At 38.5% G+C, this 20,242-nt stretch overlaps 1 protein-coding gene across 6 annotated transcripts in view; it reads right to left on the minus strand.

Moving 5' to 3' along the window:
• Window positions 1–707: 707 nt before the first annotated feature.
• Window positions 708–20,242, minus strand: part of TXNRD3 (thioredoxin reductase 3) — an 83,447-nt gene continuing 63,912 nt past the window's right edge. For 3 of the 6 annotated variants that reach the window (XM_074340460.1, XM_074340465.1, XM_074340461.1), the window contains exons 13-16: window positions 19,518–19,625; window positions 15,700–15,795; window positions 6,832–6,966; window positions 708–6,631 (exon numbers count right to left, since the gene is read on the minus strand). In XM_074340460.1, the coding sequence (XP_074196561.1) occupies window positions 6,569–6,631; window positions 6,832–6,966; window positions 15,700–15,795; window positions 19,518–19,625 (402 nt within the window). In that variant the 3' untranslated portion in view covers window positions 708–6,568. Of the gene's footprint in view, window positions 6,632–6,831; window positions 6,967–9,367; window positions 9,487–15,699; window positions 15,796–16,245; window positions 16,299–19,517; window positions 19,626–20,242 lie in introns of those variants that run through there. The other 3 variants (XM_074340463.1, XR_012498834.1, XM_074340464.1) reach the window with 3 other exon arrangements.

A 20,242-nucleotide genomic window follows, 5' to 3' on the forward strand; every position in this document is an offset into this window, starting at 1 on the left:
CGAAAACTTGAAAAACTGTATTATTACTCAAATACATACAAAGTATACTAAAGCACATCATACAAGCTATTATCAAAGCTTTAACTATTTTAACACTAGCTCATTTAGACCGATATGTTCCAAGAGAAGACCACCATAACAGGTTCTCAATATGGTCTCATATATACCAAATTTGCTGTTCCAGCAACTAGACTAGTTTCCAGATTCTGACCAATTGCTGCCCAGACCACTTACTAACCTCTGCCATACAACCATTCTTTGACTAACTCTAACCCCCAAAATACTCTAAATACCGTTCCTTAACTCCCATTTGTGATGAGACTCTTTCAAGTATTGCTCTCCCTTGCTAAGTTTGAATGGTTTCTCAAGTAATATTTTGTGAATTTTGACAATCATGGATATTCCAAGAAAGTTCAGCAAGGACTCAGCCCAGGCAAGGCCCAAGATCACAGACTCCAGAGGCTCCCCACTAAGGCACCTTGAGCTTCCCTGCTTGGGGTTTCCTTGTCTGCGATTATGAGGGAAGTTCAGTGCTAAACCTGAGCTCCAATCCCTTTCTGTTAAAATCTCAAACCTGTAATTTGTCTGCCCTAGGAAAAAAGTCCCCCAAGACATTTGTCATTTGATGAAATTTGTACTAATTTTAATTTTCCTTAGTGAACATATTAGTTATCTATTGCTGTGTAACAAATTACTCCAAAACTTAGTAACTTGAAAAATAAGTATTTATTATCTCAGTTTCTCATGATCAGGACTCTGGGAGTGGCCTAACTGGATTGTTCTGGCCCAAAGTCTTTCAAGAAATCGCAGTCGAGCTGTTGGCTAGAAGGCTTGCCTGAGGAAGTATTCACTTCTGAGCTCATTCACATGGATGCTGGCAGACCTGTTTCTTGCTGTTGACTGGAGACTTCAGTTCCTCACGATCTGGGCCTCTCCATGGCCTTCCTGAGAATCTTCATGATATGGCAGCTGCCTTCTCTCAGAACAAGTGATCCAAGAGAGAATGTGCATGCGAGTGACCAACACTTAAGCTGCGGTCCTTTCATGATCTAGTATTAGAAGTGAGAAACCATCACTTCTGCTGCATGCTACTGGTCACACAGACCAACTTTAGTAAATTATAGGAGGGGCCCACACAAGGATGTGACTACCCATAGCTAGAGAATCCAGTTTGAGGGCCAACTTGGAGGCTGGCTATCACAGGGAAGAATGCCAAAGCACTGATTTGTCAATAGTTTTCTTATCTGTCTATTGGCTATACTGTTGTGTCTATAAGAACTTCCTTAAATAAGGCCTCAATTCATCATCACGGAAGTCAAGATACTCTACACCGACACTGGAAATTTAATACATTTATTCAATTATTATAAGTCTGTGAAACAGGAAATACTGTCTACACTTAATAAAGAATAACAAGAGTTAAGTAATTTCTCATACATCTAGTAAGTCAAGGGACCAGGCATTCCCAAATGTGTTATTCTTCAAAGTGTAGGATCTTTTCATAATTCCCTGCTTCTTGTGACAGTTCTTGGCTCTAACTTGGATCTTTCCAGCTTGATCTCCCATTAACCCCTCACTTACCTCATAATACCCCCATACTCTACTTTCCACCATACTGCATAAATTTTTTTTTTATGTTTTTACGAGTATCACTCATTTTTCTTTTAATTTATTTTTTAAATTTATTGGGGTGACAATTGTTAGTAAAATTACATAGTTTAGTGGTTACCAGAGGGTAAGGGGGTGGGGGTGGGAGAAGAGGGTAAGGGGGATCAAATATATGGTGATGGAAGGAGAACTGACTCTGGGTGGTGAACACACAATGGGATTTATAGATACTGCATAAATTTTAAGGTCTCTGGGTTCTTAGTGTCAGTCCCACAGCTAAAATCCTTTTCTCCCACCCTATATATCAGTCTTTTGAAATTTGTTGAGTTAGCACATGGCAAATTTTATAAATATTCCACGTGTGCGTGAAATGAGTAAGTATTCATGTTAGTCTATATAAGTTCATTAAATCAAGCTTGTTAATTGTGCTATTCAAATTTGTTATTTTTATTGTTTTTGTGTTTGATCTAATAAATTAGTGAGGTATTAAAATCTCTGCTGGGGCCAACCCGGTGGCTCAGGCAGTTAGAGCTCCATGCTCCTAACTCCAAAGGCTGCCAGTTCGATTCCCACATGGGCCAGTGGGCTCTCAACCACAAGGTTGCCGGTTCGACTCCTCGAATCCCGCAAGGGATGGTGGACTCCGTCCTCTGCAACTAAAATTGAACACGGCACCTTGAGCTGAGCTGCCTCCCAGATGGCTCCGTTGGTTGGAGCGTGGGCTCTCAACCACAGGGTTGCCAGTTCAATTCCTCAAGTCCCACAAGGGATGGTGGGCAGCGCCCCCTGCAACTAAGATTGAACACGGCACCTTGAGCTGAGCTGCTGCTGAGCTCCTGGATGGCTCGGTTGGTTGGAGCGCATCCTCTCAACCACAAGGTTGCCGGTTCGACTTCCACAAGGGATGGTGGGCAGTGCCCCCTGCAACTAGCAATGGCAACTGGACCTGGAGCTGAGCTGCGCCCTCCACAACTAAGATTGAAAGGACAACAACTTGACTTGGAAAAAAGTCCTGGAAGTATACACTGTTCCCCAATAAAGTCTTGTACCCCTTCCCCAACAAAAAAATCTTAAAAAAAAGAAAACAACCACAATTAAAAAAATAATCTCTGCTATAATGGAGGATACTTATTTTTCCTTGCAGATCTACATGCATCTGTATGCTATTAGATGCATACAAGGCTTATCTTCTAGAAAAAACTGATCTCTCACCATGATATAATGTACGGCCAGTCTTTACCCCAGGAGAGGAGACATAGAGAAAGAGATTAAGAGACAGGCAGGGAGAGAAGGGTGTGAAGGAGCAAGTTACAGATAGGTTTGTATCCAAGTCTTCTCCCTCCCTTGCTAAGGGGAGATAACTAGCCTTTCCAGTGGTCTGTAACCAGCACAGCGGTTACAAATTCTTCGGGTGGATTATTTATTCCATTCAAGCCATTGAAAAGACTGGCAAGTTTCTTTGCTGTTGCTTTCTTTAAGGCAGAGTGCTTTTCACTCACCAATCCACTAGGGGTATAGTCCACTGGGGTCCCAGATTTATGCAAAGGTCTTATTAGAAACTCACCTGAGGCAGGACTGGGCTTTAAGTTTACTGTCCTATGCTCAGTGCAAAGCAGAACTCAAGACTTCCACAGTTCCTGGTTTCACTTCATTTGGGGTACCTTTGGAAACCCTTCGTTGTGTATGAGGTCTGTCAATTAAGTTCGCGAACTTGCCACCGTGCACTTACATTGGCAGCACTGTACAAACAGCTCAGTAAGGTTTCACAACCTTGGTATATCAGTGTTGCACAGCTGTGTTCATGTCAACGTGTAGCGGTGTCTTGCTGAGTGGTGTTCACTATTGTGTGTTTGTTTGTCGTCGTGAGAATGAGCTTGAATTAGAGAAACGAACAAACATTAAATTTATTAAACTTGGCAAGAGTGGAAATGCAATCAAGGACATGTTAGTCCAAGTTTATGGGGATAATGCCATGAAAGAAATGGCAGTGCACAAATGGATTAAAAGTTTTTCTGAGGGGAGAGAACACGTCACTGATGAAGAGAGGTCAGGGTGGCAAGTTAACAAACAGAACTGATGAAAACATTGAAAAAATTCATCAAATTGTGCATCCAAATCATTGGCTGACTGAGAAGCATAGTAGACCAAGGAAACAACGATAGAAAAGCAGGAAAATCTTAACTGAAAATCTTGGCATGAGAAAGATATGTGCAAAAATGGTCCCAAAGGAGCTCACCGATGAACAAAAGTAAAGGAGAGTCAAAGTTTACCAAGAACTTTTGGAGCGGCAAGACGATGTTTCAGGCCATGTTATCACTGATGAAACATGGATGTACCAATATGACCCTGGAACAAAGCGTCAAAGTACACAATGGAAATCAGCCAATTCTCCACGACCGAAAAAGTTCCATCAGTCCAAATCAAGAGTCAAAATGTGATGTTGCTAACCGTTTTTGATATCAGAGGGATTATTCATTATGCATTTGTACAACTGGAAGTTTATTATTTGGAAGTGCTGAAAAGGCTGCATGAAAAAGTTAGATGAAAACGACCTGAACTTTTTTGGCTCTTGCATCATGACAATGCACCAGCTCACACAGCACTGTCTGTGAAGGAGTTTTTAACCAGTAAACAAATAATTGTATTGGAACTCCCTCCCTACTCACCTGATCTAACCCCTAATGACTTTTCTTTACCCAAAGATAAAGGAAATATTGAAAGGAAAATATTTTGATGACATTCAGGACATCAAGAATAATATGATGACAGCTCTGATGGCCATTCTAGAAAAAGAGTTCCAAAATAGCTTTGAAGGGTGGACTAGGTGCTGGCGTTGGTCATAAGTTCCCAAGGGGAGTACTTCGAAGGTGACTGTAGTGATATTCAGCAATGAGGTATGTAGCACTTTTTCTAAGATAAGTTCGCGAACTTAATTGTCAGACCTGTGTGTGTATATGTGCATGTGGTGCTCAGCAATACAGGAACAAAAAAACTTTTTAAAATTATTTTATCTAGTATTTTTGTTGAATTTGTTGAAAGTATTATTCAGAGCCTTCCCCATATCTTTGAAATCCTATTCATCCTTCATGATTCAGCTCAAATATCGCTGCTTCCATTAAACTCTGTTCAATTATCCCACACTTCCCCACATACAATAGAAATTAATAACATTTTCCTCTTTCCCACTGCATTGTTTCTACCTCAGTTGAAGCAATTGCTACTCCTGCTTTACTTTTTTGACAGTTACATTTGTACTTTTCTCAGTAAAAGTACAACAACCCAGTAAAACAGCAACTCAATAATGGGATCCTATGTCAGTTATCCTTGGGTCCCCATCCCCACTCCACTTCCTGCCTCCAGAGAGAGTAGCAAAATTTTCCATATACAGATGGAGTTCCATAATTGTTTACTGGCTTCAAATTTTTCTCTTAAAAAATATGCTTAGAGGGCTGGCCCGGTAGCTCAGGCGGTTAGAGCTCTATGCTCCTAACTCCGAAGGCTGCCGGTTCGATTCCCACATGGGCCAGTGGGCTCTCAACCACAAGGTTGCCAGTTCGATTTCTCGACTCCCACAAGGAATGGTGGGGAGCACCCCCTGCCACTAAAATTGAACATGGCACCTTGAGCTGAGCTGCCACTGAGCTCCCGGATGGCCCAGTTGGCTGGAATGCGTCCTCTCAACCACAAGGTTGCCAGTTCAACTCCCGCAAGGGATAGTGGGCTGTGCCCCCTGCAACTAGAAAACGGCAACTGGACCTGGAGCTGAGCTGTGCCCTCCACAACTAAGACTGAAAGGACAACAACTCGACTTGGAAAAAAGTCCTGGAAGTACACACTGTTCCCCAATAAAGTCCTGTTACCCTTCCCCAATAAAATCTTTAAAAAAAAAAAAATATGCTTAGAAATTCTGACCATAGAACTATCCAATATTATGGCAGTGGGCTAATGGCTAGTGTACTAGTCAAGAGAGCAAGTGCTATCTAAAAAAGCCTTGAGTTCGACTGTGTGCTGTTTCTCAAGAAAATAATTTTCCAAGAACGTTGGATAGGCCTCTCACTGCAAGGGCCTGTTAGATGCTGACAGATTTGTAAATTCAAATGGAATCTCCTATTTACTGAATCACCTATTTACTGAACTTGACTTTAAAATAGTTTGTGGACTGAGTCATTTTAAAGTTTTAAATTAGAGTTCACATAATACAGTATTGAAAACTTTTTAATATTATTCTTAAGATTACATGAGAAAAAAAAATTCAAGCTCTCTCTGACATGAGATATTCTGCTTAGTCTAAAGACACTAAGAGGAGAATGACTCCAAGGTGGGTACCATCAGAAAACCAGGAGAAGGTGAAGCACGAGGCAGGTTTCTGATGGTGGGTAAAAATGTACTCAATGGAGAAAACAGCTAACTAAACTCTATTCAGTGCATGAACCTTTCTACTAATGCACCCCAGTCCTCTGCAGCCAGCTACTCGAGGGCATTTCCACAGATACCACTCACCAGTGACCACATGTGAATCCCATGTCCACACACTGGAAGACTGCTATTTTAGTTTCATAACTGAGAAATTATTTTCATAGAAACAAGGAAGCAAGGGGATAAAAACATTAGCAACCAGAAAAGTTAACTTAGATTAGTTGTGCGATTAAAAGATCTTTCAGAGGGAAGCTCAGTTCTGAGTTGGAAGAGTGTCAATCTTAGCTCACCTCACATGGGGTTCTGAGCTAAGATGTCAAGTAAGCAGTGTAACTGCCTCTCCCAGTCAGCTGGGACTGCTGAGTAGATGCCCGCTGCCACCTGTCTCCTTGTCTACATGCTCATGTGTTTGTGAAGGAAGCCCTGCACTGGGCCCTATGCAACAGAACAGGTGCCCTGAGCACAGACTCACTAACCAAGAGCGTTCTTATCTTTGAAAGAAATAGGAATAGATAAGGGAGACCAGACAGCAGCAGGTCTAGCCTCAGCAGCCTTTCTGGGCGATGTCTAGTCCCGATGACTTTGTGATTTCCAAAGTGGTGAATACCTGTTGGAAAGAAAGAAAACAAAATAAATTTATGTTTATGTTCAATATTAATTTAAGGAAACACATTCTGAATATTGCATCTATTGTCCTTTAAAATATACAACATAGTTACAATACAAAACTTTCCGACAATGTATTTTATAATAGGTTTACAAACTATACCAATTGAAGTCAATTTAAAAAACCTCCCGTTTCTGTACCTCACCACATGTAGGGTGAATTCCAATAGTGTCATCAAGTAGCTGCTTCGTGAGCCCACATTTCATTGCAACTGCAAATCCTTGGGTAACCTCACCGGCATTCGGTCCAAGAATATGAAATCCTATCACCCGATTCTTTAATACAGAAATAAAACAAAGGGAAGCCCAGTAGGTTAATGGTCTGAATAGGAATCTATTCCTTTCAAGTTCACAATTCAAAATGACAGCATCTCCTACAGAAAAAGAACTAACTTTGAACTCAGTAGAAAACATTACTATGAAACTGAGCAACTATAAGAATCTGTTAAATAAGCCAATAAACGCATATTCAGCATAATCTCAACTTTACTAGAAACAAGCAATTTACCTACTGCATGAAGGAGGGCATTTCCATTTAGTATGTATGATGGAAATTTCCGAATTATGCTGAGATAGTGCAAAACAGTAACATACAAATCTGAATTAAAATCCAACATTGGAATAATTCTAAGGCAGCAGGTTTCACTGGCATTGCAGTGATTCTTGGCCTAGGAAACAAATTGCCCAGCTCCTAACATAATTAAGTGGAGATCAAGAAGTGGCTGGTGGGGAGGTTTTTCCCCGAGACAGAATGTTGGGAGGTACGAGGCACATGTGACGAGCAGACTACTGAGATAGGAAGCAATATTCCAAGGTGCACTGCATTTAGGCTGTCCTTTTGTCTGTGTTTGTTTGTGTGTGTTTTTTAAATCAGACTCTAGTCTTTGTTTTGATCTTCAACAGGAAATGTACAACAGATGGAACGTAAAAGGGCAGCAGAGGTCTCCGGCTAGGAGACATTTTTGCCTAGTCACATTCTAGAGAAAGAACAATGGTTCAATGCAGCCAACTCACGCATCTACTAGTGGGTGTTCAAATGGGGAACTCAGGGTAGTCACAGGCCATGGGGGCTGTGAGTGAAAAGTGGAGTTCCCAGGGCCCCACAGAAGAAGACTGACTTGGAATCCCTGAGGTGGTGCATTGTATATATAGCAAACGGGGAAAACGCAGACAACTGAGACATAGTAAGGGCATCTGATGAAAACCACCATTTAAAAATGAAAACGAAGGCAGGTTCTATGAGAGGAAAAACTTCACTCACAATTTTTACCACACGGCTACAGTAAAATATATTAATACTAAGATAATCCCCTGGAAACAGATATTTGGACAAAAGTAGAAGACAGGGACAAGCTCTACTGAAGACAGTGGGCAAACGGGGATCGTGGGGACAGGTGAGGGCAAATGGAGGGACAGAGATGGGGTCCAAAGAGGAGCAAAGAGACCTAGAAATTCTACCTCATGCCTGACAGCCACCTCTGTCAAGAGGTTAGAAATAATATGAAAGCTGCAAATCTTGGTTTCTGCAACTGCTAAATCAAACCCCATTCCCGCTCACTTTAGGGGGCTACAGTGTGTGTAGTGTGGGGGCAAAAATTTCTCCCAGCCCGAGACCTATGCTGCCATTTTTACATTCCATCTTTTGTACACTTACTATTGAAGATCGAAACAAAGACTAGAGTCTGATTTAAAAAAAAAAAAAAACCTGACAAAAGGACAGCCTAAATGCAGTGTACTTTGGAAATAACACTGCAAATATTGCTTCCTATTTCAGTAGTCTGCTCATCACATGTGCCTTGCATCTCCCAACATTCTGGCTGCTCCCTTTGGAAAGGCACACACAATTTCATGACAGTAACCTCAGGTTATTCTGTAAACTTTATATAAATGTAGCTATTGCTGTTCATATTTAACTAATTTTGTGTTTTATCTCCCCAGATAGATTATAAACTCTTAAAAAGGGAGGAACCTACGATCATGTCATAAAAATGGGAACATGAGGTGAGCCTCTTGAAATCTCCCCTGGAATTTACAAGAAATGGAACAACTATAACTCCACAGAGGACTCCCTGCGCAGCAGACAGGGAAGACTACTAAGAGGTGTGCAACTGAGATCACCTAAAGGTGGGTATATAGGGCAAGCGGGGAACCGGGAAGTGCGGAGAGGCGAGACGCGGGAAGCGCCGGCAAAGGATACAGACTGGAGCTCAGAGTTCTGAGGTCCCTGCATTCTGGAACTACAGCACCCAGGGGAGAGGAAAGAACTCGGATTGCTGGGGCTCTGCTTATGGCCCACAATCCCACCTGAGGAATCAGCATATAACACGGCTGAACCCAATGCTCACGGCAGAGACCTCAGAGCAAAGACTGAGGGAAGAAGGGTGAAAACGACGGTTTAAGCCCTCACTGCCCAGCAGAGAACGGAAACCTTAGGCACTGAGTCTAGCAGGCCTCTCCCCACCCTCCTAGTGCCAGAAGCGGAAGGGTAGCAGTGTCAGATCAAAACGACAGAATCTGAGAATTGTGGCCTGCAGCAATGGACTCGTAGCCCATCTAGTTCCAGCGAATGTGAGGGAGCCTTGGGTGCAGGACTGGCTGTGGTGGTGGTCGCCGCCATTGCTCTGGGCCACCTCTCACAACCCACCTTGCCCCTGTCCCCACCTATATGGAGGAATACCTGCAGAAGTAAACAGAGCCTCTGAAACACACAGGCTCTGAATCTGGTGCACGAAGACGTTAGAACTTCAAAGCTGTCCGCATCCCACCACGAAAGTGGTGCCCTGTGACCCAGGCGAACTGTTAACAGAGAAGAAGACCATTTTCCAGGGAATCCCTCCAATGCGTGAGAAGCCGGAACAGTGCAGAGAAAATGTAACACTACAGTATCACAGAGAAAATAAAACATTCAACCAACATCTACAGAAAAACAAAAGAAAGACCTCTTTCTATCAGCCTGTTGCAGAACCCACTCCTGAGGATGCCTAGGAAGAGAAACAATAATTCCTTAACTGCCATGAATAACCAAGGTAACAATGCAGCTCAGAAAGAGAATGAAAACTCTCCAGAAAATGAACTTAAAGACATGGAAATATGTGACTTAAATGACAGAGAATTCAAGATTATAATTCTTAAAAAACTCAACGAGAGGCAAGAAAACACAGACAGTTTAATGAATTCAGAAACACAATCAAAGAACAAAATGAACATTTTATCAAACAGAATGATTTTTAAAAAAAAGAACCAAATAGAATTTCTGGAGATTAAGAACTCAGTAAAAGAAATGAAGAATGAAATAGGTAATAGAGCTGACCAGATGGAGGAAAGAATCAATGACATAGGAGACGAAAATCTGGAAATGACACAGATGGAAAAGGAGAGACACTTGAGAGTTAAAAGAAATGATAGAAATCTACAAGAACTTTCTGACTCCAACAGAAAGAGCAATATAAGAATAATGGGCATACCAGAAGGAGAAGAAAGGGAGAAGGGAGAGAGTATATTCAAACAACAGTCGACAAGAACTATCCAAACTTGTGGACAGAACTGGATCCTTGAATCCCAGAAGCAAATAGAACACCTAGTTACCTCAACCCCAACAGGCCTTCTCCAAGGCACATTGCATTGAAGCTGTCTAAATCAATGACAAAGAAAGAATCCTCAAGGCAGCCAGGGAAAAGAAGACGGTAACTTACAAAGGAAAGCCCATTTGATTATCATCAGATTTCTCAGCAGAAACTATACAAGCCAGGAGGGAGTGGAACCAAATATTCAAACTATTGAAAGAGAGAAATTATGAGCCAAGAATAATATATCCAGCAAACATAGCCTTTAGACATAAAGGAGGAATAGAGACCTTTCCAGACATACGGAAGCTGAGGGAATTTTCTAACACATGTCCTGCACTACAAGAAATACTGAAGGAGGCTATTCGACCAGCATAAATAGGGATAGTTTGTAACAACAAAAACATATAAAGAGGGAGAGTAAAGACCTGAACCAGAATATGGGAATGGACAAAGTAAGGATATGGAAGAAAATAGAATAGTCTAAATACGAAATTTTCTTTTACATAATCTCAATGGTAACCACTCAAAAAAAAAAAATCCAGAACTAAAATATATAACATAATAAAAGAAAAAACAGATGGAAAAATCATAGAATACCACCATGCTGAAATAACAGACAGCAAAAAAAGGGAAAAGAAACAATGGAGATACAGTCTTACCAGAAAACCAAAGATAGAATGGTAGGAAATCCTCATATATCTATAATCACCCTAAATGTAAATGGACTGAACTCACCAATAAAAAGGAACAGAGTAGCAGATTGGATCAGAAAACTAAACGCAACCTTCTGCTGCCTCCAGGATACAGGTACAAGGACAAATATAGACTCCAAGTGAAAGGGTGGAAACTGACACTCCAAACAAATGGTATCCAGCAAAACGCAGGTGTAGCCACTGATATCAGATGAAACAGACTTCAGGATAAAAAAGATAACACAACACAAAGATGGACATTTCATAATGATAAAGGGGACTATACCCAAGAAGACATAACAGTCATCAATATTTATGCCCCAATCAGGGAGCACCAAAATATACCAAGCAACTACTAACAGAACTAAAGGGAGAAATTGACCAAGACACAACTAAACTAGGGGACCTAAACACATCATTAACAGCTATGGATAGATCATCCAAACAGAAAATACAGAAAGAAAAATCAGCTCTAAATGACATATTAGATGAAATGGACATAATTGACATTTATAGAGCATTTTTTCCTAGAACATCAGACTATACATTCTTTTCTAGTGTACATGGAACATTCTCAAGCATAGATGATATATGAAACATAAAAGTAGCTTCGGCAAATTTAAGAAGATTGAAATTATATCTAGCCTATTCTCTGATCACAAGTCTTTGAAATCAGATATCAACTGCAAGAAGAAATCAGGAAAAACTACAAATACTTGAAGATTAAACAACATACTTTTAAAGAACGACTTGGGCAAAGAAGAAGTAAGGGGAGAGATCAAAAAATACCTAGAAACAAATGAGAATGAAACTACATCCTACCAAAATTTTTGGGAGGCAGCAAATGCAGTTATAAGAGGGAAATTTGTATCATTACAGGCCTATCTCCAGAAATAAGAAAAATCCCAGATAAATAACCACACATTTCACCTTAAAGAACTAGAAAAAGAAGAATAAATGAAACCCAAATTAAGCAGAAGGAAGGAAATAATAAAAATCAGAACACAACTAAATGATATAGAAAACAAAATGACAATAGAAAAAATTAATGGAAGAAGGAAGTGAAACTTTGAAGAGATTAATAAAATTGACAAACCCTTGGCTAGACTCACTAAGATAAAAAGAGAAAAGACAAAAATAAACAAAATCAGAAATGAAAGAGGGGAAGTTATCATAGATGCCACAGAAATACAAAGGATCATCCAAGAATATTACGAAGGACTATATGCCACCAAATTCAATAACCTAGAAGAAATGGACAAGTTCTTAGAAACATATAACCTTCTAGGCTGAGTCATGAAGAATTGGAAAATGTAAATGGACAGATAACCAGTAAGGAAATTGAATCAGTAATCTGAAACCTTCCCAAAAGCAAAAGTCCAGGACCAGATGACTTCACTAGTGAATTCTACCAAACATTCAAAGAGGACCTAACCTGTCCTACTCAAACTCTTCCAAAACATTGAACAAGAGACAACAATACTCTCTAACTCATTTTATGAGTAGACAACAATACTCTCTAACTCATTCTGATACCAAAACCTGATAAGGATAAAAAAAAAAATAAAGAAAATTAGAGACCAATATCTCTGATGAATACAGATGCAAAATCCTAAACAAAATTCTAGCAAATCAAATGCAACAATGCATTAAAAAGATTATACATCACGACCAAGTGGGGTTCATGCCAAGGCTGCAAGGATGGTTCAACATATGCACATCCATCAATGTGATACATCACATAAACAAATTAAAGGACAAAAATCATATGATTATATAAATAGATGAATAATAAGCGTTTGAAAGATGTAACATCCACTAAATATTCAAACACTTAATAAAATAGGTATAGAAGGAAAATACCTTAACATAATAAAGGCTATATATGACAAAACCAAATAATTATAATAAGTATAATAAATAATTAATAATTAATAATCAATAATTATAATAATTAACTACAAATACATAATTATAATAAACATAATAAAAATAATTAATAGTGGAAAACTGAAGCCTTTTGCTCTATGTTGAGAAACACGACAGGCCTGTCCCTTATCACCTCTGCTTTTCAACATAGTTGGAAGTCTTAGCCAGAGCAATCAGGCAACAGAAAGAAATAAAAGGCATGCAAATGGGGAATGAAGAACTTAAACTGTCACTCCTTGAAGATGACATGATGCTATATATAGAAAGTCCTAAAGAATCCATGAAAAAGCTATTAGAAACATTAAACGAATACAGTAAAGTTACTGGCTACAAAATCAATGCACAAAAATCCACTGCATTCCTAAATACTAACAATGAAATCTCAGAAAAATAAGTGGGAAAAAAAATTCCTTTTGCAATTACAACAAAAAGAATAAAATACCTAGGAATAAACTTAACCAAGGATGTAAAAGACGTCTATAATGAAAAAAAATAAGACATTGCTAAAAGAAATTGAAGAAGACACAAAGAAATGGAAAGACATTCCATGTTCATGGATTGGAAGAATCAACATAGTTAAAATGGCCATATTACCTAAAGCAATATACAGATTTAATGCAATCCCCATCAAAATCCCAATGCCATTCTTTAAAGAAACAAAACAAAAAATCACCAGATTTGTATGTAACCACAAAAGACCCCAAATAGCCAAAGCAATCCTAAGAAAAAAGAAGAATGCTGGAGGTATCACACTCCCTGACTTCAGCTTGTAATACAGGGCAAAAATAATTCAAACAGTATGGCTTTGGTAGAAAAACAGTCACACAGAAAATGCAATAGAATTGAGAACCCAGAAATAAACCCACATAATATGGACAGATTATTTCTGACAAAGAAGCCAAAACCATACAATGGAGAAAAGGCAGTCTCTTCAATAAATGGTGCTAGAAAAATTGGAAAGCCACGTGCAAAAGAATGAGACTGGACTGCTATCTGTCACCATGTACCAAAATTAATTCAAAATGGATCAAAGACTTAAGCATAAGACCTGACACAATAAACTGCATAGAAGAAAACATAGGTACTAAACTTATGGACCTTGGGTTCAGAGAGCATTTTATGAATTTGACTCCAAAGGCAATGGAAGTAAAAGCTAAAATAAACGAATGGGACTACATGAAACTTAAAAGCTTCTGCACAGCAAAAGAAACCATCGACAAAATAAAGAGGCAACCAACTGAATGGGTGAAGATTTTTGCAAACAGTGCCTCCGATAAGGGGCTAATATCCAAAATATACAAGGAACTCATGCAACTCAACAACGAAAAAACAAACAACCCAATTGAAAAATGGGTAGAGGATGTGAAGAGACATTTCTCCAAAGAGGACATACAAATGGCCAATATAGACATATGAGAAAATGCTCAACATCACTAATCACTGGAGAAATGCAAATAAAAACCACAATGAGATATCACCTCACACCAATCAGAATGGCTATCATTAACAAGACAAATAGCAACAAGTGTTGGAGAGGCTGTGGAGAAAAAGGAACCCTCATATACTGTTGGTCGGAATGCAGACTGGTGCAGCTGCTATGGAAGGCAGTGTGGAGGTTCCTCAAAAAATTAAGAATAGAATTACCATATGACCCAGAAATCCCTCTCCTGGGTATCTACCCCAAAAAATCTGAAAATATTTATACATAAAGGCATAGGTGCTCCAATGTTCACTACAGCTATACTTACGGTGGCCAAGACATGGAAACAACCAAAGTGTCCTTCGATAGATGAATGGGTAAAGAAGATGTGGTATATATTCACAATGGAATACTATTCGGCAGTAAGAAAAGATGAAATAGGACCATTTGTGACAACATGGATGGATCTTGAGAGTGTAATGCTAAGCGAAATAAGTCAGACAGAAAGTGTAGAAAACCATATGATTTCACTGATATGTGGTATATATAACTGGAAAAAAAAAAAGAACAAGACAAACAAATGAAGAAACAAAAACTCATAGACATAGACAACAGTTTAGTGGTTACCAGAGGGTAAGTGGGGCAGTGGATTTAAGAGGGTAAACAGGGTCAAATATATGGTGATGGAAAGAGAACTGACTCTGGATGGTGAACACATAATGTGAGATACAGATGATATAGAAGTTATAGATGATACAGAATTATACACCTGAAATCTATGTAACTTTAACAATTGTTACCCCAATAAACTTAAAAAAAAAAAAAAGGGAGGAACCAAGTGTTAACGCTGCTTTCTATACTCAGTGTTCTTTATAAAAGAAGTTATAAATAAGCTGCTCTTTAAACTCTGACAATTATTGTCAGAGTTTATCAGTTTCATGCTGACGGGGAAGGCAGTAGCCTCCAACAATGGGCTCTCCACCCGAAGATTCTTTAATGAATCATTAGGAATTAGGTAATTAACTAGTTTTCAGTTTGTGGAAGTGTTTCCTTCTAAAGGCTTTTTGACACACATTCAATTTACCAAATGCACATAAAGGTACATCTTATATTTTATTAGTTAATGATCAAAATTTTCACAGATCATTTAGTTCTAAACTACTAAGTTAGACAGATTTGGGAACAGACAAGTTTCAATGACTATTTTTGAGAAGGTATTGGTAAGCTTCAATTACAATCTATCACTTGCTCAACCTCTGCAAACACATTAACTGGGCAACAGTTTGAAGGACTTATGCCTTGCCCTGAAAACTACTTTTAAAGAGATTATAAAAACCCAAATACTAGAATAAAAGCTACATCTTAAAATTATAGGTTTTCAGCTTCCAATCACATTACGTACATTGTTAAATTTATTGCAAATTATCTTTGCATAGCAAGTATTGTTGTCTCTGCCAGCTACTGTCCACTCAAGAGGCCAGAAAAAAGTATGATATACCTGGAGAAAAGAAGAGACAGAAAGAGGCCAAGATTAGTATATATGAAAACCACTCCTTGATATGCTTTTTAATTATATAAACACAATAACCTCTATAACAGCTTTCATAAATTTAAATTTTCATGACCCCAACCTTATGTATCCAATGGGAGCACCTCAGCCACAGCTACTAAAATGCCAGCCCCACAAGTATGCTGACCTTTGTTTTCCTCTGCTGTTAGTCCAAAAAAATCTATTAACTAAATACAATTTTCAAACATTTACAGAGTACTACAATCCAGGGCAATACATTAGGCTCTGTGTAGGCTGAAAAAATAAATAAAGACTTACATCCTGCCTTTGACAAGCTTACAATCTGCTCACAAGGTTCAATTTTCAAACCAAATGTAGGAAAAGCAGAGGAGACACAGTTCAACCCATTGAAAGATATTAAGAACATTACCTATGCTACTTGAAAGCCTTCACTCTAGCACCACTCAGTCTCCTCAATCTGGCTCAATCACCTAAGAACAAGAACAAAACACAATGTGCCCCCCATCCTGCTTGCGGTAGCTACATTTTCCCAGTATTGTTCCTCGTAATCACTTCACACAGAAGGCAACAAATTAATATTTGGTGCCAAGATAAGAAATGTTTTCTAAACTGCAGATGGTCCCTGACTTACAACAGTTCGACTTAAGATTTCCCGACTTTACAATGGTGTGAATGTGATATGCTTTCAGTAGAAATGGTAATTCCAACTTTGAATTTTGATTTTTTCCCGAGCTAGTAATATGGGGCAAGATATTCTCTTGTGATGCTGGACAGCAGGAGCGAGACGATTTTGGCCAACTGTACAGGCATACCTTATTTTATTTTGCTTCGCTTCATAGCACTGCAGAGATACTGCATTTTTTACATGAAGGTTTGTGGCAACCCTGCGTGGAGCGTCTATTGGTGCCATTTTTCTAACAGCATTTGTTCACTTTGCCTCTGTCACATTTTGGTAATTCTCGCATATTTTGAACTTTTTCATTATTATATTTGTTATGGTCATCTGAGATCAGTGATCTCTGATATTACCATTCTAATTGTTTTGTTGCACCACGGACTGCTCCCATATAAGATGGCAAACTTATTTGATAAATGTGTGTGTTCTCACTGCTCCACTGACTGGCTGTTCCCCCCATCTCTCTCCCTCTCCTTGGGCCTCCTATTCCCTAAGATACAAATGCTACTGCACACTTAATAGACTACATTATAGTGTAAACATAACTTTTATATGCACTGGGAAACCAAAAAATTCATGTGATTGGCTTTGTTGCAATACATACTTGCTTTATTGTGGAGGTCTGGAACCGAACCCACAATACCTCTGAGGCATGCCTGTATGCTAAAATTTTGTATTAAGTCAGGCCACCAGAGAGCACAGCCCTATTCTGGCCCTTTTAAGATTTATTTTTTTATTTTACTGGCTTTGGCATTATGCCATGGGACTACAGTTCTTGATCTAATAAGAAACAGTTCTATAAAATCCATTATGGTATTCACTAAAGGGATATTTTGAGGATATTATTCATCACATCTCAATGCCCCTTTTATGAGAATGTGAAAAATATCTCTCAATTCTCCCTCTTGTAGTCAGCTAGTAGGAAGCTTAAGAGTTAAATTCAATTTTCAGCTTAATCCTAAAGTAAGTCTATAGGACTTTATAGCATTGATTTTCTGAACCAACAAATTAACCTTTCTTCTAACACCATTTTATTCTTTCTACCCTCATTCTCTTTTTACCTTTGATTTCCTCATTTAAAAAATATCATATATATATATATATATTTTTTGAGAGGCTTCTTCAAATTTCTTTATAATAGGAATTTTTAAAAAATACTAATACATCAAATATTTGGTCCTGTCAAATGCATATATATATATCTATAGATAGATAGATAGATATAGATATATACATATATATACAGGCATACCTGAGTGTGTGTGTGTGTGTATATATATATATATATATACACACACACACACACACACACACACATACATATAATCAACCTACCTTTTATATATATATATATATTTATATTTATATTTACATATATATATATATATATATATATATATATATATATATATATATATATATATATATATATATATTCACATCTCAGTTATTCACCATATGTCAATGACCCTTTTATGAGAATGTGAAAAATATATCTCAATTCTCCCTCTTGTAGTCAGGTAGTAGGAAGCTTATATATATATAGTAGGTGAGTTGATGTGCAATGAACCTTAGGCTGAAGACTTTAAACAAGTCCCACAAACTTGGGGACGTTTTTTACTATTAATATAAAGATATTTCTTTAACTGAGGTATGGCCTTCTATATTCTTCCTGTCTTTCTATTTTAATTTCTCATTAACTTCAAAAAGTTTTACAACTAAGTGGTAAACTCACAATTATTGCCATCAATTTTCTGACACCCAAATGGACATTCACCGCTGAAGAAAAGATGGCTCATTATCACAAGGAGTTATAGACACTGATCACACAATGTCCTCTAAGACATTTAAGTGTTTCACTGAAGACAATCACCTACAATAACATTATAAAGTTTTACTCATACATTCTCCCTACACCAGAAGCGTAAGAAGAGTTTCAGTAAGTCATCAGACTACGTGTATTTAACTAGGTAAGTATCAGTGCCATGGTTTAAAGTAACTCCCAGTAATAAAATGTCTGGGAGAGGACTCGAGATTTCGATTCTCTTTTTCTTAAAACCTCAAGTAGTAATAATCCTCCAACTCTTTATCCCCCCCATCCCTCATACTTTGGTAGGGTGTGCAGAAAAAAGCCACTCAAACCACCCACGAAAATGTAAGAAAATATTTGTAAGTTTCTTGTGATTGAACGGGGTGGGGGTAAAGGGTAGGTGGAAATAAACGTGTAGAAGACATCTCTGTGAAAGTCTGAATGGCCCACAGCCCACATAAAGCTGACAACCCTGGGAACTTCCCACCTTCCCTATCTAGAGTCCATTGATAGTGTAGACTCCCAGAGCCATGTTGACAAGCCATGAGTCTGGCTACCAACATACCAAATGGAAATGGTTGGATGGCTGACCCAACTCGGACCAATCAAAGGTCCTCTCTCATAATTTAGAATTGAGACTGAAAATGGTGAGTCAGTCAGTTCTTCCTAGTAAGACCAGAACTATCAGATAAATTTGGAAGCAGAAAAAAGGCTGTATTTTGGCTGCTATGTGCATATGTGTATTCCAGGGGCAAATAAAGTCTGTCTGCAGGAACAGAATGAAGCACATGTATACACACAAGCATACACACAAACCTCAAGCAAGTAAAAGAAAGAATTGAGATAGTCTTCGAATTCCTGGTGCTTTTCTGTTCCTAAGGACTAGATACATTCCTGTATTCCCAAAGGATCTCATAATAACTTGTGCTTCCTTGTATAAATTTACTCAAGTAGATGTTTGTTATTTGCAATTCAAAAGTCCTAATGTATACATTATACATCTCTCTTTCCCCAACTGTATTATTAGTTGTATTATTAGTATAAGAGAGACAGGGTTTAAATTAATTTCTAATATCCTAAAATAAGATGATTTCCTACAATGTAACCATTATAACTTGCAAAATGATAAAATAAAAAGTGACTGAGAAGACAGTTGATTAAAAGAGAAATTCTTAGAAAGCGAACAATAAAACACAATCTTACTTCCAGATTCTCTTTTTTATATACTTCAATAGCTTTCTCTTCAGATAATCCACAGCAGCCATATTCCAGAGGAGTAAACACTGTAGTTGGAACATTAATATAATCACACTGCAAGATAAACAAATCACATGTTTTTATTTTGTGACATTTTTAATAAAATCTGTATTGCATACATTCATAAAAGGAAATAAGTAAGTCCAGTTCAGTATAACTGATTCTGAAACATAACCATTTCAGGGAACTCTCAGTTACACTAAAGGAGACGGGGTGAGCCCGACTCCATGTTACAGACTCCGGGCTGGCCAACGACCACTGCATGGGTCTAGCTCTCTCAGAGCCCCAACCTCAGACTTTCAGTTTGACAACCATGTAGTAGAGGTGGAGGTGGTGCACTTCTTTGTCCCTACACACTTTCTAAAATGTTTTTTTCCATCCCCATGATTCTGGAAGCTACTTTCCTGGAGTACCAGATGACCGAAAATTACACTATTTCACTGGAAGCTGAGATCACCCTTAGTCGTTTCATTTAACAGTGCCACTGAAATGCTGAGCAAAGCAGCAGCTCAATAGTGTGGGACTGAGTGGCTGCCCTGGAGTATCCAGGGGAAATGGCATATGTATACTGGGGAGCTAACAGGGGGCCAGGATCTCATGAGTCCTGTGGGTATGACGGATTCCCTTCAGAGGCTTTATCAGACTGAGGCACAGCACAAGTGAATTGCACA

This window comes from Rhinolophus sinicus, linkage group LG09 (assembly GCF_036562045.2).
Source record: "Rhinolophus sinicus isolate RSC01 linkage group LG09, ASM3656204v1, whole genome shotgun sequence".
Lineage (NCBI taxonomy): Eukaryota > Metazoa > Chordata > Mammalia > Chiroptera > Rhinolophidae > Rhinolophus > Rhinolophus sinicus.